General features: G+C 37.8%; 1 protein-coding gene across 1 annotated transcript; it reads right to left on the bottom strand.

Moving 5' to 3' along the window:
• On the bottom strand, positions 1-24,744 carry LRIT3 (leucine rich repeat, Ig-like and transmembrane domains 3; the record flags this gene model as incomplete). Its single annotated transcript, XM_082653669.1, has 4 exons — positions 1-1,124; positions 2,535-2,840; positions 21,404-21,876; positions 24,629-24,744. The coding sequence occupies 4 exons, from the start codon at positions 24,742-24,744 to the stop codon at positions 1-3; spliced, it is 2,019 nt and encodes a 672-aa protein (XP_082509795.1).
• Positions 24,745-25,068: the final 324 nt, after the last annotated feature.

Genomic DNA, 25,068 nt, shown 5'->3' with positions numbered 1-25,068 from the left:
TTAAAAGTCATGAGATTCCACACTTGACTTAGAGCAAAGCAGCAATTTTTCTGAATCGTCTCTGGGCCTTCGCGTCCAAAGTTCCCCTACACTTTGAGACCTGGGGGACAGCGTTTCAAATTGGATATAAGTCTCTTTCGCCAAATCATCTTCCCAGAGGGAGTCTGACTTACACCGAAGTTTGCAAACTTTGTACAACAGGAAAAAAATCAATGGCAAGACAACAACACAGGCAGCACCACTCACCACCATAAGGAAAGACCCTTGAGAATCACCTTCTTCTTCAACTCTGTCAGTAGAAAAGGTGATACATTGGTCTTTCTGGGGAGGCATTCCTTTTGGACAGACACATGCTATATATTGCCAACCAGGCAACAAGCCACTTATGGTGACTTGGTTCTTGCTGGAGTCTGCATTAAGCAGTAGCAGGTCCTTCTCACCATACTTGGAATACAACACAGTCACTTCCAAATTCTGCGTGGTGTTAATGGTGTTCCACATCAAGATCACGCTTTCTTCGGTTTCGCTGACTACCTGAAGATTTTCTATTGTGGCATTCGTTTCCATCGGCAGGGCTTGATCCAACAATGCCAACTCTTCTCTTTTACTTGCACTAGCTGGGGGAAGCTTACCGCTACCCATCTCCACCTTGACATTTCTTTTCCCATCTGGGTGGAGTGACTGACGGCTGGCCATGGTAGTGCTTGTAGATATTCTAGTGCTGGGAGTTGTGGCTGAAGAAACAATGGAGGAGAAGAAAGGAGATAAGGAGAAGGAAGCAGTGGAGGGAGGCGATGAAGTAGAAGTAGGAAGAAAAGTGGAAGAAGCTGGGAAGGAAGAAGAGGAGGAATAAGGCCAGGGAGACGATGATGAACCAGGTAGATTTGCAGATGTTCTAGATCCCAGCTGGACCTCTTGCTCAGGGTGGTCCCCAGTTCTTCTTTCAGAAGTTTCTGATGATACGGTGGTCATGACAACACCAACCACTGTCACAGTAACCACAGCTTCTGACATCCCAGCCAAATTTTTGGCCTTACATTTGTAATCCCCAGCATCCATGTAAGAAACGCCTGTCAAGCTTATTATGGACCATCTGACTCCCTCCCCTGGAGATTCCTGAATTACTGGAAGAAAGAAAAATGCATAATCTGTGAGATAAAAGGAAGAAAAGATTCACACAACATGCCAACTCAAAAGGCAACAATTTCTGGTTCTACACGCATACCTCTCACATAAACCAAGAGGGAAATGGCACGCTGCAAGTCTCTGATTGCAGATGATGGTTCTATAAATGGTTTATATGGAAGTGTAGGACATTCTGGGTGCCATGAAGTTTCTATGGGAAATAGTATTTTTGGGGGGGGGGGAAATAGTATTTTAAAAAGACATGGGGCTGAGAATTAAGAAACTTTGGCTTTAGTAAACTTTTGTTTACTAAGTAGTATGTGATTCTAGACAAGCCAATTAGTGTCTTTAGGCCTCTGTTTACACATTTTTAAAATAAGGGGATAAGACAAAGTGATTTCAAATATCCCTTCCAATTTTAACCCATTGTGATTCTGTAAAATGTTTATCACAAGACCTTACTTAAATCTTTCTCAAAATACTTTTTCATTGTAATAAAGTGTTAACTATCCACATAGTCAGAAGGCATAGTGGACCATTTTCTGGCATGGAGGAGTCATAATTTCTTTTCTTATCTTTCACAGTATATTTAATTTAGATAAACAAGTAAATAATGAGGTTTTTATTTATGGAATAATACACAGTGTTTGCAAAATTGGAATTTTAATTTCCTAAACACTAAAATCTGAACATATTTCCTTTCTGTCTTGATTTCTGAAGCTTTCTGAAGAATAATAATATGCACAGAGTGGTATTTCAGTAGCTCCAAATTTAACTCACTGCCTTAAACTGTGGGCTTAGGCCTTGACTTTTGTTTTTAATTCTATCAGGTTTCATTGTTTCAGCCTCAATTTAAATTTAATTTGGAAGAATTTAAAAAATATATCCCTTTACTCATCAGAATATCACTATTGAAACTAAGGCCAAAGCATTGATTTGGTCATAGTAGGATCTAAAAACCTGTGTAATCGATATTTTTAAAAATTACACTTTTTGCCTCATAATAAAGTTCCTATGTAATTTATTATTTGAATAATCATTCGAAAATAAGAAACTTGTTTGAAATTCCCTTAAGGAAATTGTAATTGTTATACATTTTAAAGTGAGCAGTATCCAAGATGATGGAGGAAAGATAAAGACAAAGGCCTTATCTGCAACCATCCATCCACTGAGTCATGTTGTTTTCCATCTAAGAAAGAAATCAGATTGTCTAATTTCATCTACATAGTTAATCAGACAAACTGAGGAAAATATTAATCAATAAAGTATACTTTTCAAATTTCTTCCATTCAACAATCTTAGCATATTTTATTAGAAATAACCAGCCAATCTCAAATCATACAAAAACATAAGATTAAGTTCAGTCATTTGTAAACTCCTTGTTTCAAAGGCCTGAATTAAGAAGATACCTGTATAATTAACTGGCGAGCTGTCTGGTCTGGTCCAGGTGAGCTGCGGGGTAGGGTAGCCAGTGGTATCACACCGCAGCAGAACATTACTGCCCAGAGCAGATGTGATCTGGGTGGCCGAGGTCATCACTGATGGCTTCAGACACTGCTCCAGCTCAGCCCGCTGAAACGAAATCCCTGTGAGGCGTTCCGGTTCACTACAAACCATCAGTGGGTCGAGAAGTACTACCACAGGGTCAGCAACTTTTGACAATGCCATTATTTTGGAAATGTGACAGTCACAGAACCATGGGTTGTCCTGCAGGCCTAGACCAGAAGGGAGGAAAAGGTTGAGAAAGGTTTTCCTGATGACTTCTGTTTACATCACAGCCTCGTGGGATGGCATTTCTACACTGTGGCCCTAAAAACATAAGTGCTTTGAAGGATCAGAGTCACCTCTCTGTCAGTTTTGCTCTGCACTCCAGCCACCTAAATCAATATATCTTGTCAGTTCAGATCATTAATGATTATAGCTAACAGTTATGGAACATTTACTCTGTACTAGGCTCTGTTCTAAGCACTTAACCTGTATTAACTGATTTAATCCCAACAATTCTATGAAAAGAATATTATTTCCCCATTGTAAAGATGAAGAAGCCGAGACACAGAGAAACCAAATAACTTGACCGAAGTCATTTAGCTAAGCAATGTCAGAGTCGAGATTTGAATCCAAGTACCAAAGAATGACATAAATACAGTGATAGATTTCTAGGGTGCCATGAAAGTGTGTGTGTGTATATATATATATATATATATATATTTTTTTTTTTTTTTTGCGGTACTCGGGCCTCTCACTGTTGTGGCCTCTCCCATTGCGGAGCACAGGTTCCGGACGCGCAGGCTCAGCGGCCATGGCTCACGGGCCCAGCCGCTCCGCGGCATGTGGGATCCTCCCGGACCGGGGCACGAACCCATGTCCCCTGCATCAGCAGGCGGACTCTCAACCATTGCACCACCAGGGAAGCCCGAAAGTATTTATATTATTATAAGTATTATTATAGGGTGCTGTGAGGCACCTAACTCAGCCTGCAATATGTCATGATTTTGTGTGATTTTAAGGCATACTGAGGTAGTACAAGTTGTTGTAGCAAAAGTATAGAGTGAGATGCAGGCAATGTTAGGAGACAAGATTGGAAAAACTGGTAGAACATGGCTTGGCATGAGTGTTACATGTGGTGGCCACGGAGGTGCACTGCTCAAATCCCCTTTCAAGAGAGGATCAGCAGCAGGGAATACAGTTAGCTGACAGCCTCCAGTTGCAAATGCCTTCAGGATCTGCCTCAGCTTTCAGAACTGTTAGCCGAAGTGTTGTGTCCTTCAAAGAGGCTATCAGTGAAAGCTTAAAGAAAAGTGAGAAAAATGTTATTGGAAACTAGAGGAAAAGGCACCATTGTTATGGAGTAGCAGAAGGTTTAGCAACACTATCACCTGCGGTTAACGTGGGAAGTAGAAAACGTACTCAATGAAATGAATGTTCTGACTAAGGATATTTCTACACAGTGTTGAAACTGCTGCTTGGTGTCTTCTTGCTGCTCATAGTAAAATGTAAAGGAGAGACAACAGCTAAAGGAAGAACTGTTAAATGTAAAGAACTAAAACTTGCTAAGCTCAATTATAAAACTGTTTCTTACACCCAGCCTCTCCAAAATTCTCAGATTAAGAAAGGGCTTCAGAATAAAAGTCAAATCCATGTGGGTGGTTCTATACAATTAGTTGCTAAGATCTCAGAAGAATCTAAGATGGTGCTTCAGAGCATTCAGTCAGACAAGAATCTCCCTAAGGATCTTAAGGGTGATGTCCCATACCAGCCTTACATAAAAAGCCCAAGGCTGGAAAAGATTCATCTCAAAAAGATTTCTCGTTGTGCAGTGAATTATATATTGATTTGTAAGGAGAAAAGACAGAACAGCAAGTTTAAAAAAATCTAACCCTGGTGGAAGATTTAACTGTCCATTCATAAATTCTAGATTTCTGTTTATGCCTATTTTTATTATAACAGCACTATGTGAGTGGTTCATATTTCTCTGCCAGTATTGGTAAAGTTTGCTGTTTTTATTATCTTCCATATTAGAAACTTCTTTTCTTTCATGGGTGAATTACTTTGACCTTCCTCCTCTTACACTTAGTTCTGTGAATCTATGAGCAGTTCTCTAATACTGACTTAAATTCTACTCAACCTGCCAACAAACATCAAATTCACTCTGTCATATAATAATTAATATGTGTAGGGACTTTCCTCGTGGTGCAGTGGTTAAGACTCTGCCTGCCAATGCAGGGGATACGGGTTTGAGCCCTGGTCTGGGAAGATTCCACATGCCGCAGAGCAACTAAGCCTGTGTGCCACAACTACTGAGCCCATGTGCCGCAACTACTGAAGCCCGCGTACTCTAGAGCCCATGTTCTGCAACGAGAAGCCACTGCAATAAGAAGCCCACACACAACAAAGAGTAGCCCCCGCTCGCCACAACTAGAGAAAGCCCACACACAGCAATGAAGACCCAACACAGCCAAAAAATAAATTAATTAAAAAAAATTTTTAATTGCTTAAAACAAAAATAAATAACATGTGTAGAACGCTTCATACTTTCAAAACACTTTGAGTTGGTATGTCAGATTTTTTCTTTATAAAATAATAACAAAAACAGACTTACAGATATAGAGAACAGACTTGTGGTTGCCAAGGGGTAGGGGAGGTGCGGGGGAACGACTGGGAGTTTGGGATTAGCAGATGTAAACAATTACATATAGGATGGATAAATAAGAAGGTCCTATTGTATAGCACAGGGAACTATATTTAATATCCTGTGATAAACCATATGAAAAAGAATATATATATGTATAACTGAATCACTTTGCTGTACAGCAGAAATTAGACACAACATTGTAAATCAACTATACGTCAATAAAATTTAAAAAAATAAAATAAAATAATAACAACACAAGATGACAGTTATTGGTTGCTTCCTATGTGGCAAATACTGCACTTATCAAGAATTGTAAAGGGTCGACACTTTACCCTACTTTAGGGTGACCAACTCATCCCAGTTTGCCACTGTTTTATGGATATTGGTAGAAGATACAAGACTCCTAGTCAAAGATGAAGAATAATTTCTTAATCACAGATCTGGAAGGAGACATTATCTTTATTATATTGGGTAGTAAGCATATCTAGCCTTTGCTCTGGAGGGAGACATATCTCTGCTTTCCAAAGTGGTAGCTCTTGAAAAGGCAGTTCAGAACAAAAGGCAGTCGCAGTGTCTACCTCTGTTCACAAGAGAAACGTGAGAGACCATGGAAAAGAGAGAGACCATGCTAAAGCGTTTGTCTATCTCAATCCTCACAATAGCATGAGGTGGATAATATTAGTATCATCCTCATTTTAAAGATGAGAAAATGCTCAGGGAAGTAAAGGAATCTGCCCAAGGTCACACAACTGGATGCAGTCAGGATATGAATCTTGATATCCTGATCTTAAAGCTCTCATTCTCAACAACTGTGTATATGTTTTATACTGACCTTGGGAAGCTCATATCATTCTTCCAATTTCATACCAGACATTAAGGCACAAAGAAAGTACTGCCTTGACTTTGTAAGTAGCTGAGAGTCCTAAGTCCCATGTGTTTGAGCCTCCTAGTCTAATACTTCTTCCACCATAACTCATCTCTTTGTCACCTAAAAACATCTAGAGCATGGGTGGCAGCTGTAAGTGCTGTCATCTACAAATAACAAGTGTTAAAGTAGTGATGTCTGGAGCATAAATGTCTATAAAGGGAAAGATCAAGAGCTATAAAGTTAACATTTTCATTTATGCTTTGAAACTATTATAAAAATGTGTTAATGGTGAAACAAAATTCTTTAAAAAACAAATCCAATTGGTTATATCTAAAAGTTATGTAAACCAGGAGTAAATATTTTTAAATCCCTCAAAAATAAAATATTTATTCAAGTTATGAAATATCTAAGGTCAAGGGTACAACTTTTAAAGCCTGAATAATAATAGTAATATGAGGGCTGAACACATTCAAGTGTTTTTTCTTCTGGGGACAAAGTACAAGAACTCTCTGAAGTTAAACTATTACTTGTACTGTATTCCTTCAAGGCAAAGCACCAACCACAATCAGCAATTTGCATTAAGTAATTTATTTTATATAACTATTCTTGGATGGGGCAAAAGAACTTTGCTTTGTCCCTTTTCTAAAAGGGTAAAGTTTTTCATGCATCACAGTAGTTGGATGTGCTATTCTTTATGAAAAGTCAGCGATAAATTCTAGTACAAAAGTTATTCTGCAGACTATAAGTTCTTGAAGGCAAAATCCATGCCTCAGTCAGTTTTGTGGAGGCAGTTATGCTTAACAATTCAAAAGGGAAAGTAAAGTCTTTTCAACAAATGGTGCTAGAACTACTGGACATCTGCTTGGGAACAAATAAACCTCAACTTCTACCTCACACTATACTCGAAAACTATTTTGAGCTTACAGTCATAAGTACAAAAGCTAAGAATATAAAGGTAAAAACTGAATATAAAAGTTAAAACTATAAAGAAAGAATATCTCTATGACCTGTAGGTAAGTAAGTATTTCTTAGATGGGACACAGAAATCACTAACTATAAAAGGAAAAACTGATAAATCGGATGTCATCAAAATTTTAAACTTTCTGAAGGGCAGAGTCAAGATGGCGGTGTGGGAAGACACTGAGTTAGTATCTCCCTACAACTAGGGCACCTGCCAGCCGCTGGTGGGGGACCCTGATGTCCAAGGAGACGGGAGGAACCCCCAAGTGCACCGCTGGGGGTTGGGCCAAATCTCCTGCGGTGGGAGGAGTCTGAACCACTGGACCAACAGAGAACCTCAGATCTGAGGGAATATTCACTGAAGTGAGGTCTCATAGAGGTCTTCATCTCAGCACCAAGACCCAGCTCTACCCAACAGCCTACAAACTCTAGTGTTGGAAGCCTCAGGCCAAACAACTAGTAAGACAGGAACACAAACACACTCATAAACAAAAAAAAAAATGAGATGGCAAAAAAATATGACACAGGTGAAGGAGCAAGGTAAAAACCTACAAGACCAAATAAATGAAGAGGAAATAGACAATATACCTGAAAAAGAATTCAGAGTAATGATAGTAAAGATGATCCAGAATCTCAGAAATAGAATGGAGGCATGGATTGAGAAAATACAAGAAATGTTTAACAAAGTTCTAGAAGAACTAAAGAATAAACAAACAGAGATGAACAACACAATAACTGAAATGAAAAATACACTAGGTTGAATCAATAACAGAATAGCTGAGGCAGAAGAATGAATAAGTGAGCTGGAAGACAAAATGGTGGAAATAACTGCCCAGGAGCAGAATAAAGAAAAAAGAATGAAAAGAATTAAAGACATAACTGCCCAGGAGCAGAATAAAGAAAAAAGAATGAAAGAATTAAAGACAATCTCAGAGACCTCTAGGACAACACTAAATGTACCAACATTCGAATTATAGGGGTCCCAGAAGAAGAAGAGAAAAAGAAAGGGTCTGAAAAAATATTTGAATAGATTATAGTGGAAAACTTCCCTAACATGGGAAAGGAAATAGTCACCCAAGTCCAGGAAGCACAGAGAGTCCCATACAGAATAAACCCAAGGAAAAACACACCAAGACACATATTAATCAAACTAACAAAAATTAAATTCAAAGAAAAAATATTAAAAGCAGCAACAGAAAAACAAAAAATAACACACAAAGGAATCCACATAAGGTTATCAGCTGATTTTTCAGCAGAAACTCTGCAGGACAGAAGGGAGTGGCAGGATATACTTAAAGTGATGAAAAAGAAAAACCTACAACCAAGATTACTCTATCCAACAAGGATCTCATTCAGATTCGATGGAGAAATCAAAAACTTTTCAGACAAGCAAAAGCTAAGAGAATTCAGCACCACCAAACCAGCTTTACAACAAATGCTAAAGAAACTTCTCTAGGCGGGAAACACAACAGAAGAGAAAGACCCACAAAAACAAACCCAAAACAATTAAGAAAATGGTAAATGGAACATATATATCAATAAAAACCTTGAATGTAAATGGATTAAATGCCCCCCCCAAAAGACACAGACAGGCTGAATGGATACAAAAACAAGACCCATATATATGCTGTCTACAAGAGACCCACTTCAGACCAAGGGACACATACAGACTAAAAGTGAGGGGATGGAAAAAGATATTCCATGCAAATGGAAATCAAAAGAAAGCTGGAGTAGCAATACTCGTATCAGATAAAATAGACTTTAAAATAAAGACTGTTACAAGAGATAAGGAGGGATACTACATAATGATCAAAGGATCAATCCAAGAAGAAGATATAACAATTATAAATGTTTATGCACCCAACATAGGAGCACCTCAATACATAAGGCAAATGTTTACAACCATGAAAGGAGAATCAACAGTAACACAATAATAGTAGGGGACTTTAACACCCCACTTACACCAATGGACAGATAATCCAAACAGAAAATAAATAAGGAAACACAAGCTTTAAATGACACAATAGACCAGATAGACTTACTTAATATTTATAGAACATTCCACCCAAAAGTGGCACAATACACTTTCTTCTCAAGTGCACACGGAACATTCTCCAGAATAGATCACATCTTGGGTCACAAATCAAGCCTTGGAAAATTTAAGAAAATTGAAATCAAACCAAGCACCTTTTCTGACCACATGGCTACGAGATTGGAAATCAATTACAGGAAAAAAAAAACTGTAAAAAACACAAATACATGGAGGATAACAGTGTACTAATAAATAGCCAAGAGATCACTGAAGAAATAAAAGAAGAAATTTAAAAATCCATAGAAACAAATGACAACGAAAACACGACGACCCAAAACGCAGCAAAAGCATTTGTAAGAGGGAAGTTTATAGCAATTCAATCTCACCTCAAAAAACAAGAAAAGGGCTTCCCTGGTGGTGCAGTGGTTAAGAATCTGCCTGCCAATGCAGGGGACACAGGTTTGACCCCTGGTCCAGGAAGATCCCACATGCCGCAAAGCAACTAAGCCTGTGTGCCACAACTACTGAGCCTGCTCTCTAGAGTCCATGAACCACAACTACTGAACCCCGTGTGCCACAACTACTGAAGCCCGTGCACCTAGAGCCCATGCTCCACAACAAGAGAAGCCACCACAATGAGAAGCCCATGCACCACAAGAAAGAGTAGCCACCACTCGCCACAACTAGAGAAAGCCCGTGCACAGCAACGAAGACCCAATGCAGCCACATATAAATAAATTAAATAAATTAGTTGAAAAAAAAAAAGGAACAAGAAAAATCTCAAATAAACAATCTAACCCTACACTTAAAACAACTAGAGAAAGAAGAACAAAGAAAACCCAAAGTTAGAAGGACAGAAATCATAAAGATCAGAGCAGAAATAAATGAAATAGAAATAAAGAAAACAATAGCAAAGATCAATAAAAGTAAAAGCTGGTTCTTTGAGAAGATAGACAAAATTGATAAACCCTAAGCCAAACTCAACAAGAAAAAGAGGGAGAGGACACAAATCAATACAATTAGAAATGAAAAAGGAGAAATCACAACTGACACTGCAGAAATACAAAGAATTGTAAGAGACTACTACAAACAACTCTATGCCAATAAAATGGACAACCACAAAGAAATGGACAAATTCTTGGAAAGGTACAATTTTCCAAGACTGAGCCAGGAAAAATTAGAAAATATAAACAGACCTATCACAAGTAATGAAATTGAAACTGTAATTAAAAATCTTCCAACAAACAGAAGTCCAGGACCAGATGGCTTCACAGGTGAATTCTATCAAACATTTAGAGAAGAGCTAACACCAATACTTCTCAAACTCTTCCAAAAAATTGCAGAGGGAGAAACACTCCCAAATTCATTCTACGAAGCCACCATCACCCTGATAGCAAAACCAGAAAAAGATATCACAAAAAAAGAAAATTATAGACCAATATCACCGATGAACATAGATGCAAAAATCCTGAACAAAATACTAGCAAACGGAATCCAACAGCACATTACAAGGATCATACAGCATGATCAAGAGGGATTTATCCCAGGGTTGCAAGAATTTTTCAATATATGCAAATCAATCAATGTGATACAGCACATTAACAAATTAAGGAATAAAAACCATATGATCATCTCAATATATGCAGAAAAGGCTTTTGCCAAATTTAACACCAATTTATGATAAAAACTCTCCAGAAAATGGGCATAGAGGGAATCTTCCGCAACAGAATAAAGACTATATATGACAAACCCACAGCAAACATCATTCTCAATGGTGAAAAACTGAAAGCATTTCCACTAAGATCAGGAATAAGACAAGGATGTCCACTTTTGCCACTCTTATTCAACCTAGTTTTTGAAGTCCTAGTCAAGGCAATCAGAGAAGAAAAAGAAATAAAAGGAATACAAATTGGAAAAGAAGTAAAACTATCACTGTTTGCAGATGACATGATGCTATACATAGAAAATCCTAAAGATGCCACCAGAAAACTACTAGAACTAATCAGTGAATTTGGTAAGGTTGCAGGATACAAAATTAATGCACAGAAATCTCTGGCATTCCTATACATCAACAATGAAAAATCAGAAAGAGAAATTAAGGAAACACTCACATTTACCATTGCAACGAAAAGAATAGGATACCTAGGAATAAACCTGCCTAAGGAGGTGAAAGACTTGTACTCAGAAAACTATAAAAAACTGATGAAAGAAATCAAAGATGACATAAACAGATGGAGAGATATACCATGTTCTTGGATTGGAAGAATCAATAATGTGAAAATGACTATACTACCCAAAGCAATCTACAGATTCAATGCAATTCCTATCAAACTACCAATGGCATTCTTCACAGAATTAGAGCAAAAATTTTTTACAATTCGTATGGAAACACAAAAGACCCCGAATAGCCAAAGCAATCTTGAGAAAGAAAAACGGAGTTGGAGGAATAAGGCTCCCTGACTTCAATGCCACAAAGCTACAGTAATCAAGATAGTATGATACTGGCACAAAAACAGAAAGATAGATCAATGGTACAGGATAGAAAGCCCAGAGGTAAACCCACACACAAATGGGCACCTAATTTATGACAAAGGAGGCAAGAACATACAATGGAGTAAAGACAGTCTCTTCAATAAGTGATGCTGAGAAAACTGGACAGCCACATGTAAAAGAATGAAATTAGAACACTCCCTAACACCATACACAAAAATAAACTCCAAATAGATTAAAGACTTAAATGTAAGACAAGACACTATCAAATTCTTAGAGAAAAACATAGGAAAAACACTCTTTGACGTAAACCACAGCAAGATCTTTTTTGACCCACCTCCTAGAGTAACGGAAATAAAAACAAAAATAAACATATGGGACTTAACAGCAAAGGAAACCATAAACAAGACAAAAAAGACAACCCTCAGAATGGGAGAAAATATTTGCAAATGAAACAAGGGACAAAGGATTAATCTCCAAAATATACAAACAGCTCATGGAGCTCAATATCAAAAAAACAAACAATCCAGTTAAAAAATGGGCAGAAAATCTACAAACAATAAATGCTGGAGAGGGTATGGAGAAAAGGCAACCCTCTTGAACTGTTGGTGGGAATGTAAATTGATACAGCCACTATGGAGAACAGTATGGAGGGTCCTTAAAAAACTAAAAATAGAACTACCATTCAATCCAGCAATCCCACTACTGGGCATATACCCTGAGAAAACCATAATTCAAAAAAAGTCATGGGGCTTCCCTGGTGGTGCAGTGGTTGAGAGTCTGCCTGCCGATACCGGGGACACGGGTTCGTGCCCCGGTCCGGGAAGATCCCACATGCTGCGGAGCGGCTGGGCCTGTGGGCCATGGCCGCTGAGCCTGCGCGTCCGGAGCCTGTGCCTCGCAGCAGGAGAGGCCACGACAGTGAGAGGCCCGCGTACCGCAAAAAAAAAAAAAAAAAAAGTCATGTACCACAATGTTCATTGCTGCTCTATTTACAATAGCCAGGACATGGAAGCAACCTAAGTGTCCACTGACCAATGAATGGATAACGAAGATGTGGCACATATATACAATGGAATATTACTCAGCCATAAAAAGAAACAAAATTGAGTTATTTGTAGTGAGGTGGATGGACCTAGAGTCTGTCATACACAGTGAAGTAAGTCAGAAAGAGGAAAAAAAAATACTGTATACTAACACATATATACGGAATCTAAAAAAAAAAATGGCACTGATGAACCTACTTGCAGGGCAGGAATAAAGATGTAGACATAGAGAATGGACTTGAGGACACAGGGTGGGAGGGGGAAGCTGGGGCGAAGTGAGAGTAGCATCGACATATATAGACTACCAAATGTAAAATAGATAGCTAGTGGGAAGCAGCAGCATAGCACAGGGAGATCAGCTCAGTGTTTTGCGATGACCTAGAAGGGTGGGATAGGGAGGATGGGAGGCAGGCTCAGGAGGGAGGGGATACGAGGACGTATGTATGCATATGGCTGATTCACTTTGGTGTACAACAGAAACGAATACAGTATTGTGAAGCAATTATACTCCAAAAAAGATCTATTAAAAAAAAAAAGAAATTTAAACTTTCTTACCAAAGACACCATGAAGAAAATGAATAGACAAGTCCCAGACTTGAGAAAATATTCATAATGCATACAACTGATAAAAGACTCATATTCAATAATAAAAAGACAAACAACATTTAAAAATTATAAAGAAATATACCAATGGACAATAAGCAAATATAAACTGTCAACACCATTACTTATCAGGGAAATGCAAATTAAAATGATAATGTGATTCCACTCCCTGATGTATCTACTCCCAAGAATGACTGAATGAGAAAGACTGACATCAAGCGTTGGTAAGGATATGGGGCAAGCAGACTGTGTTAGTGGGAGTGTAAAACAGTATAACCTCTTTGGAATACTGGTAGTTTCTTTTTTTTTTTTTTTATAAATGTCTGTTGTTTATTTTATTTATTTTTGGCTTCGTTGGGTCTTCGTTGCTGAGCGTGGGCTTTCTCTAGTTGCGGCGAGCTGGGGCTACTCTTCGTTTTGGTGTGCGGGCTTCTCATTGCAGTGGTTTCTCTTGTTGTGGACCATGGGCTCTAGGCGCACAGGCTTCAGTAGCTGTGGCACGCAGGCTCAGTAATTGTGGCTCACGGGCCCTAGAGCACAGGATCAGTAGTTGTGGCACACAGGCATAGCTGCTCTGCAGCATGTGAGATCTTCCCGGACCAGCAATGAAACCCATGTCCCCTGCATTGGCAGGTGGATTCTTAACGACTGCGCCACCAGGCAAGTCCCTGGCAGTTTCTTAAAACGTTACATATATAGCCATCCTATGACCTAACAACTTCAATCCTAGGAATTTATCCAAGAGAAATGAGAACATATGCTACAAAAAGCTATGCACAAAAATGTTAATAGCAGCTTAATTCATAATAGCTAAAAACTGGAAACAGCTCATGTGTTCAACAACAGGAGAAAAGATGAACAATTGGTACAATCATACAATTGAATATGACTCAGCAATAAGTAACTACCGATACATGCAACAACATGGATGAATCTCAAAAACATAATGCTGAGTGAAAGAAGCCAGGCACAAGAGTGCCTCCTAAATGATTCCATTTACATGAAATTCTAGGGCAGGCAAAATTAACCTGTGGTAATAGAAGTAAAAATAGTAGTTTCCTGGGGTGGGAGGAAATTGACTGAGAAGGGGCACAAAGGAACTTTCCGGGGTGATGAAAATATTCTGTATATCAAGAGTCCCCGGTCTTCCCTGGTGGCGCAGTGGTTGAGAATCTGCCTGCTAATGCAGGAGACACGGGCTCGAGCCCTGGTCTGGGAGGATCCCACATGCCGCAGAGCAACTAGGCCCGTGAGCCACAACTACTGAGCCTGCGCGTCTGGAGCCTGTGCTCCGCAGCAAGAGAGGCTGCGAGAGTGAGAGGCCCGGGCACCGTGATGAAGAGTGGCCCCCGCTTGCCACAACTAGAGAAAGCCCTCGCACAGAAACGAAGACCCAACACAGCAAAAATAAATGAATTAATTAATAAACTCCTACCCCCAACATCTTCTTTAAAAAAAAAAAAAAAAAAAGAGTCCCCAACCTCCAGGCCACGGACTGATACCAGTCCGCGGCCTGTTAGGAACTGGGCTGCACAACAGGAGGTGAGCAGTGGGCAAGCGAGCAAAGCTTCATCGGCCGCTCCCCATCGCTCTCCATCGCTCTCATTACCTCCTGAACCATCCCCCAGCCCCACCCTACATCCATGGGAAAATTGTCTTCCATGAAACTGGTCCCTGCTGCCAAAAAGACTGGGGACCGCTGCTGTATCTTGATGAGGGTATGCATTTTGTGCAGGTATACGTTTATCATCATTTACCAAATTGTACACTTAAAATCCACTGTATGCAAATGATACTTCAGTTGCTCAATTTAAAAGAAATTTAAGGAATTCTCTGGTGGCCTACTGGTTAGGATTCTAGGCTTTCACTGCTGTGGCCCAGGTTCAACTCCTGGTCAGGGAACTGAGATCCCATAAGCTGCGTGGCATGGCAAAAAAAATAAAATTAAATTAAATGTTTAAAAAAAATTTTTTTAATAAAAGAGTGATGTCTCTGGAGATGGACTGTGAAGTTGAAGCTGACTCTGCCTCTTTACCAGCTGGAAAAAGAAGGTTATGACAATTACATGGGGTTGTCCTAAAGGCTGAGATAATGCCAGGCAGTCCTCAGAAGAGTGTCTGGCAAGAAGTAAGCCTTAACTGTGTGAATTTGTTTCCCCCATGCCTAGGAAAGAGCAGGCACACCAACAGAGACTGAGAAGTATTCGTCGAACTAAAACAATGCCATTTTACAGAATTCTGTGGGAATACTCAGGGCCACCACTGCCCTTCTGGCAAACCCCTTTCTGAACAGAAGAGCTCTTTTACGATGGAGCAAATTTGGGTACCAGTAAAAAGGACCAAAAAAGCATTTTATACTCTCTGCTACTGCAGGTTTTTTCCTCCAAGATAAACAGTGATAGGCCTTGCAGTTTGCCTGTGTAAATATGTCCTTATTCTTGAAAAAGAGGCCATGGAAATTTACCCGTATTGCAAATCAATAATCTAGTTTCATAGTTAATTTAAATGTTCATTTACAGGACTAGTTTACATTTTTACAGATACATTAAAGGACAATTTTATTAGGTTGATATTTTTATTCACACAGAAGACAGAGGAAGTAATTGAAAAGCCTCTCCCTAAATTATTTTTTATTAAATAAATATATGATTTAAAGAGATCAGTAAAATAGGATATATGAGGAACAACTAGTATTATTACATACCTTGCATTACAAAGGAGTGGGGAAGAGCATGGGTTCTAGAACCAAATGGCTTGTATTCAAACCCCAGCTCCATCACTATGTGATAAGTGACTTTGGGCAAGTGTTTTAACTTGTGCCTCATTTCTTCATCTATAAAATGGGGATGAAATGGTATTTACCATGGAGTGAGACTAGAAGAAGTTATATCCATAAACTTTTTGGCCATGAGTAAGCATTCCATCAATATTAGCTATTACTATTTATTATTACAAATAGAATCTGTTAACAGCAATAAACATAGGGCAATAAAAATGAAATGGAAACAGAATGTATCCCATTATAATAGTACAAAGGTAAATTCTACAGGGTACCTGGAAATATATAATTGCTACAGTTAAACACTGAGTTCTAGAAAATCTAGAGCTGGTTCTTATTACCATATTTTAATGATGAAATTGGAAGACTCAAATATAGTTAAAAATAACAAAAAAGCCAAACTAGAAAAATCTTTCTTTATAAGACACTCACATCTCAGTCACAGCTGCTATGGATTGTTATTGATCTAAAATCATAGCCTCAGAGGCTGTCCACTTTATATTCTAAAGAACTATCACATAAACTCAACATTTTATTACATTCCTATTAGCAAGACAGAATAAATCCTGTCATCTCCATTTTCCAGATGTGAAAACTGAGTTTTCTGTGTGTGATTCACACACATGAACTAGTCTTCTTTTGAGAGGGTAGCACTTCTTTTCCCCTTTTGTTACCTAGTAGTCATGACTTTGCTAAGGTCAGCTGCCACACATGGCTGGACATGTTTCAGAATATCTTTTGTTATTTATTATCATGATTAAAAAAGTAATGCATGATCATTGCACAACACTTTGAAAATACAGAAAAGCAAAAAGATATCAAAGAGAATAGTTAACCAATTACTGTAACTTTTCAGACTTTTTCTTTGCAAATTTTAAAATAGTGATCATGCTTTATATACAATTACATAAATTTAATGTTACACTAAAAGTATTTTCCCATTAGTTTTTAAAGAATCTGAACCCTTCCTCAACAAAATATTAGCAAACCAAATCCAACAATACATTAAAAGGATCGTACACCATAATCAAGTGGGATTTATTCCAGGGATGCAAGGATGGTTCAACATCCACAAATTAATCAATGATTACATAACATTGTATCCAACAAAATGAAGGATAAAAGTCACCTGATCATCTAAAAAGATGCAGAAAAAACTTTTGACAAAATTCAACATCCATTTATGATAAAAACTCTCAACAAAATGGGTATAGAGGGAAGGTACCTCAACATAATAAAATCCATATATGACAAACCAGCAGTCAACATCATACCCAAGGATGAAAAGCTGAAATATTTTCCTCTAAGATTAGGAACAATTCAAGGATGCTCACTCTCACCACTTTTGTTCAACACCATATTGGAAGTCCTAGCCACAGCAATTAGGGAAAAAAAAGGAAATAAATAAAAGGCATTCAAATCTAAAAAGGAAGAAGCAAAACTATCACTATTTGCAGATGACATGATACTATATATAGAAAACTCTAAAGAACCACCAAAAAAAGAACAAATAATTCAATAAAGTCACATGACACTAAGTCAATATACAGAAATCTATGCATTTCTATACACTAATAACAAACTATCAGAAAGAAAAATTAAGAAAACAATCCCACTTACAATTGCATCAAGAAGAATAAAATACCTAGAAATAAACTTAACTGAGAAGGTGAAAGACCTGTACACTGAAAACTGTAAGACACTAAAGAAATAAATTGAGGATGATACAAATAAATAGATATCCTGTGCTCATGGGTTGGAAGAATTAGTATTATTAAAATGTCTATACTACCCAAAGCAATCTATAGATTCAATGCAATCTAATCAAAATTCCAATGGCATAGCTCACAGAACTACAACAAATAATTCTAAAATTTGTATGGAAACACAGACGATCCCAAATAGCCAGAACAATCTTGAGAAAGAACAAAGCTGGAGGTATTATGATCCCTGATTTCAAACAATACTACAAAGCTACAGTAATCAAAAGAGTATAGTACTAGCACAAAAACAGGCATGAAGATCAATGGAACAGAATTGAGAGCCCAGAAATAAACCCACATACATGTGGACAATTAATTTACAACAAAGGAGTAAAGAACATACAAAGGAGAAAGGACAGTCTTCAATAAATGGAGTTGGGAAGACTGGACAGCCGCATGCAAAAGAATGAAACTACTATCTTACACTGTACACAAAAATTAACTCAAAATGGATTAAAGCCTTGAATGTAAGACTTGAAACCATAAAATTCCTAGAAGAAAACATAGGTGGTAACCTCACTGACATTGGTCTAAGTGATGTTTTTGTAGATCTGACTCCAAAGGCAACGGAAACAAAAAGAAAAATAAACCAACGGAACTAAACTAAAAAGCTTCTGCACAGCAAAAGAAACCATCATCAAAACAAAAAGGCAACCTACTGAATGGGAGAAGATATTTGTAAATCATACATCCGATAAGGGGTTAATCTCCAAAATACATAAAGAAGTCATACAACTCAACAACAAAAACAAATAAACAACCTGATTAAAAAATGAGCAGAGGATCTGAATAGACATTTTTTCCAAAGAAGACACAGAGATAGCTAACAGGCACATGAAAAGATGTTCAGTATCACTAATTATTAGGGAAATGCAAACCAAAACCACAATGAGATACCACCTCACACCTATGAGAACGGCTATTATCGAAAAGACAAGAAGTAACAAATGTTGGAGAGGATGTGGAGAAAAGGGAACCCTCATACCCTGTTGGTGGGACTGTAAATTGGTACAGCCAACATGGAAAACAGTATGAAGATTCCTCAAAAAATTAAGAACAGAACTAGCATATGATCCAGCTATTCCACTTCTGGGTATTTATCCAAAGAATGCAAAAACACTAATTCAAAAAGATATATGCACTCTATGTTCACTGCAGCATTATTTACAATGGCCAAGATATGGAAACAACCCAATGTCCAACAATGGATGAATGGATAAAGAAGATGTGGTATATATACATACAATGGAACACTATTTAGCCATAACAAAGAATGAAATCCTGCCATTTTTGACAACATGGATGGACTTTGATGGTATTATGCTAAGTGAAATAAGCCAGACAGAGAGAAATACTGTATCATTTCATATGTGGAATTAAAAAACAAACAAACAAACAAAATAAAAGAAAAATAAACTCATAGATACTGAGATCATATTAGTGGTTACCAATGGGTGAGGGGAACGGGGGGGTGGGTTGGCAAAATGGATGAAGGGGGTCGATTGTACAGTAATGGATGGTAACTAGACTTGTGGTGGTAATCACTTCATAGAGTATACAGATGTCGAATTATAATGCTGTACACCTGAAACATATAATTTTTTAAAAAGAATCTAAACCCTAAAACATAAAGCTGTTTATCTCCATGGACAATGAAATGTCATAACCCTTTCCCATTTGATCCCTAAGTTCTCATTCAGATTTAACTCACAAGTGAAAAATATTAATGTTCTATAAATTATTTATTTATATTAATATTAGGAACTAATCATTAGAGAGCTATTAATAGAAATTTAGTCATTTGATTTTATTTTCTATATGTCTCCATTGGGTAATTTTATTAGAACCAAGAATTGCATCCAAAGAAACTTTTAAAAATATGTAGAGAAATAAAATCTCAATGTTTAAGAAAATTTCTAACCATTAGTCTTACTCATAAGGATTAAATTAGTGACTAGAATAAAGTAAATATATACTTTAGTATGGGTTTGCATAGTTCCTATTAGAGTATATATTTTAAGGACTCCACAACTATTGTTAAATTAAACTAATTTTTTTCTCTAACCCATCCTACAATACCTCTTTTATTTTCTAATCAAAAATGTTTGAAGGACTAGATAGATAGTGGGAAAAAGATGAAATAGCTGTGTAAGAAAAATTTCTTTGACCTTTTCTCTATCTGGTTCTTATTATTCATATTTTTAGTTTCATAAGTACTAAAATGCATATACATTTCAACAAAAGTAATGCTAAAGCAATTTAAGTGTTGTCACAGTACTTTCTCTTTTTTTCAGTTAGAAAACTTTTTATGGAAGTATAGTTACGGTACAGTATTATATAAGTTACAGGTGTACAATATAGTGATTCAAAATTTTTAAAGGTTATACTCCACTTATGGTTATTATAAAATACGTAGTACTTTTCTTTTTATCAAAAACGTCTCAAATTTAACTTGTATTTTATTTATTCTTTATTTCAGCAAATATTTGGCAAGTGACATTGGTAGGAATTTCTGGGACAATTTCTTAACATCTAGTTGCTTCTCATTCCAAAGTCTTATAAGTCATGTCACTGGCCAAACACTCAGAACTTCTTTCATCCTTCTGACAACTATAACCTCTTCTGCAGCTATGATGGACATAACTTGTGAAATAACAACACAGCCTTATTGGGTGAACAAAACTTTAGCAAATCAAACTGCTTGGTCAAAGCCTCAGGCTTGTGTCTCATACAAAAGTGGAAAAGGCCTCACTGCCCACAGATACCGCTGAGAAGGGTCTCAGTTCATTGATTTCAATCGGGCAACCACATTTACTGGGCATTCACCATGTGCAGAGCACCGTGCAAAGCACTGTGGGAAGACACACAAAAAAGAGAGAAGGGTTTCCTAGAAGGACCTTACATGTTAAAATTCAAGGCAAATACCCATAGAACCTAAAAGAAGTTAGGATCAAAATACACAAAACTAATCACAGCTAAACTAAGAGACCAGACCCATTAGGATACCCATTTAGGGCCAGTAAAATAACTGGTGTCTAGACTAGTTCTTTTTAAATTAAGAATATTTGGAAGATACACTTCCTAACTAATTAAACCAATTAAACCACTGCTGCCTCATAAAGATGCAGATGCCCTTCTCCCACTCCTGAAGAGCCTGATGAAGGGTTGAAAAGAGACCAGAGCAAAAGGTTGGTTGTGGCAGCGTATGGAGCACTGGTGTGCTCATGAGAATCAGTGCAGGTTGGTAGATTTTGTCACTCTTCTCCAGGTTCTCTAAGAGCAGCATTAGTCTCTCAGTTTATGAGGCCAATTCCCTTCCTTCCCCTAACATACACAAACATACACTGCTGCCCTCACTCCACACACATGGATGCATACACGCACACACAAATACATGCGCGCTTGTGCACAGACACAAACAGAGCCATTACACCTTACACAGGGCAGATGGGTAAACTGACCTAGATCAAATGATAAAGTACTATTCCATCAAAAGTGCAAGTATAGAGTAAAACAACAAATTCAATAGACATGAAAATACTGCACAACTGAAGGTATACAGAGCAAATTATCTGGATCTGAGAAGCCCAGAGGCTGTGAGCTTACCAAGAATAATTCTTCTTGCTGAAAGGTCCAGGCTTCTGGATGATGCTGTAACTAAGTGGGACCAGCTGTCCAGGAAATCTGGCGGCAGTGTGGTTAATCTGTTGCTTGATAAATCCAAGTAGGCAAGGTTCTTCAGATACGTGACCGCCTCGTTTGGCACACTGGTTATTCTGTTATTGTGCAAATCCAGGGTCCTCAGACGAGGCATGTCCCTCAGAGATGTCCAAGGGAAAGCAGCCAGAGAATTTCCATCCAAGCGCAACTCATGCAGCTGCTTTAGGTTGTAAAAGCTGCTGGTGTCAAGGCTGGCCACAGAATTATAGGTCAACCAGAGGTACTGGAGCTCCACCAGGTAGTAGAAGGCCTCGGCGGGGATCCTATGGACAACGGTCTTCTCTATGCGAAGCTTCACAGTGTCCACGGGGAAGTTTGTAGGTACCTCGTTCATATCCAGGTCACTACATAGCACAGACCTAGTGTCACAGAGCAATGGAAGAAAACGTGTGTTCTGAGACTCATTTGAAAAAAATAATACTTACTTGAAACAAGCATTGAATTTTTCATTCTCTACTGGTTTGCACAAAATATCTATTCAGCCTGGCTAAACTGTTCATTAATAATTTGCCAATATCATCACCTTCTTCTAGGTTGAACTATATGAAATGGTCATTTTTGTAGGTTAAAAACAATCAAATATCAGCAATTTCATGTGATTCAACCTGAGCTCTTTAGGTGTCAGGCCTGTACAATACACATCACATCTATCCCTGTATTTAATCATCACAACAGCCTAATGAGTTAAATATTGGGTAATAGGTAAAGGCACCAGCTCTAGAGTCAGGCTGATCTTGGTTTGAATCTAAGCTCTATCACCTCCTTTGTGGCCACGGAAAGCCACTTCATCAATCTCTCATTCTCATTCTCTCACTTCACCAATCTCTCATTTTCCCACATGGCGCTGTTATGATGATTAATTGAAATGGATGGAAAATTTTACACCTTCCTGGCACATCATAAGCACCTAATGGGTATTTGCTATTATTATCTTCAATCTCATTTTTACAGATACAATAAATGAGGCCCATCAACATTAGGTAACTTCCCAGGAACACAGAGCGAGTGGTTACACAACAACCTTTCAGACCCACAACTGTCCAGCTCCAACGTGCACACTCTTAACCTCTTCAGGAAATGGCCCATTTTAAAGGAATCCCCTACTGAAGTTATAAATTGATCCTTTTAAAGAGGAGCACAAGAGAAAGGAAGAAAAAACGGAAGGAAGGTAGGAAGGGAAAGGAAACAGCAAGTGTTCATACTAGATGATTAAAATTGAGCCCTATTTTAACAATGTGACCCGTGCATTGCTTTCAGCCTAAGGAATAAACCAGGAACTGCAAGTTTATTTTTTTTTACCACTCACTAATTTAAGTGACCTTGAGCAAGTCACATTGTGGTCTTGTTTAGTGGCATGTGTAAAACAGGCATAGAAAAACAAGCCTGTCCCATGTGTGGGTATAAAGTATGAAAAATCAGAAAATTTAGATTCATTTAAACCTGAAAAAAAAGACCTATTTATCTCCCATTATATATTCAGTCCCACTGGATTGCTGAAAATGAACAATAAAAAGTTTTGCAAAGCATCATCTAAATTATAATACATTACACATATAGTAAATAATAATTATAAAACGGCCATTCAGTAAAACACATCACATTAAATCAGTGAATTTTTAAAGCCAGGCTATAATGTAAAGAGAGGGAAGAGGCATAAGCAACGTACTGGTCACATCATCTCTCTTTAACTTTAGGAGAAGAGCCTATAGCATCATTGGAATTCTCTAGGTACACTTCTCACTCTTCATCTCTATTTTGAATCACAAATTTCAGTGCTACTTTATACCAGAATGATCCAGCTTCTCCTCATTAAGTCAGCGTTCCAGTGTGTTGTAATGGAGGAAAGCCTGGATTGGAAGCTAAAAGACCTAGCGTCTTTGTCAGGCAGTCACTGCAGCAACTCAATGCTGTGACCTCGGACAAGCCATTTAGTCTCTATATGATTTAGTTTATTCATTTAAAAACGACAGTGGTCAAACTAGATTATTTCTGGAGTTCTTGTCAGGCATAACATGCTATGATTTTTATAAAATCCATCAATAATGGGGCCACCATGAAGAAGGAAACATTTCTGTGATTGTTTTCTCAAAGGTAGCCTGATCTGAGTCACTAACTGCAGCATACTTTTGCCAAGTAGGTCTTTAAATTGTTACATTCTTCTCACTGTCTTTAACCACCTAGTGACTATCTCAAAGAGATACCAAGAGTTAGTCAATTTTATACAATAACAAGACAAACTACACAAAAATACACGTTATTATTATTTATTTGTATAAAGTTGTAAGATATAAATTGAGCGATTCTTTTAACAAATTACTTTAAGAGGCTTACTGTTCACTTCAACCGAGTCACACAAAAAAATCTGATTTTGTTATTAATATCTTCTCCAAAAAAAATCAAGGTTTACTATGTTTAGCCAACAAGAATTCTGTTTTGCATTTAACTTCTATCTAAAAGGATTCATGCATATTGTAAATAAATACTTATTCTCACTCCACAAGTAGATATTAAAGCAACACAGAGGTTAAGTAACTTCTGTAAGGTCCCACAGTGTCTGCAACACAAAGTGTTGACCCATTTCTTTCAAACTCCAATACCTTAAAATGAGAAATTCTGATTATGAACCTCTCTAATTTCACTCATGTGATCGTCCTTCCTACTTCCTAAGGTCTATCCAGTTGCCATGAATAATCCTCAAAATGAAATGGAAAACACTGGAAGCAAATGATCTGGGCATGTCACACACCTTCTGATCGGCCCTGCCCTCTTGTGCTTTCTATAATCAGGCTGAACTGGCCACACGCATTTCAGTGGTTTGACCTCCTGCAAGGTTCATTTTGTGAATACAAGTGCAATGAATATTTTATTAACACGGAATGTGTCTGAGAGTCTCAAATAATTTGAGGGGCTTTGAAGGAGTTAAACTGCTCAAAATGAAAACATAAAGGAGCAGGCAACCAGGATTAACACAATTACGTTAAAGCTTATCTAGATTAAATCTTCTCATCTCTGATTTCTGATCAACAATTTGCTTTCAAAAACAAGGCCATCTGGTTTGAGTCCTTTTCCTCAGAATCATTAGAACACTTAGTAGCAAGGAGAGAAGCATACCTTGATCTCATGCCGTCATTTCTGCCATGATAATCACAGGTGCACTGTGAAGGACATGAACAGCTCACTCTTTCCAAAAAGCCAAGCGCAATGCACAGACTTGCAAAGAGACGCATGGTTCCTTTTAGGCGTTATTTGGACAAAAGGTAAAAACCAAATCCTAAGCATTCAGAAACTGCTGTGCCAAGAATACAAACGGCCATTTAGTAACAGCAGATTACACGGGATTAGATGAGATCTGTAGTTACTTAACCTTCAAGTGTATCTTGCAGGGGATCAATCAAGCTAGCCTTTGAATCTGGTTTCAGCAAAGTAACACATTCTAAGGGAAATGAACATCAAACACGTCAGAAAATTTTCAATAGTTGTCCATATCTAGATTTACAAGAAAATGCCTGTTAAATCCCTTTGCTATACAAGTAATTGTTACTACACCTTGA

The sequence above is a fragment of the Grampus griseus genome, assembly GCF_964374135.1.
Source record: "Grampus griseus genome assembly, chromosome: 4".
NCBI classification, from domain to species: Eukaryota; Metazoa; Chordata; class Mammalia; order Artiodactyla; family Delphinidae; genus Grampus; species Grampus griseus.
This window is presented reverse-complemented; position numbering and strand designations above follow the sequence as displayed.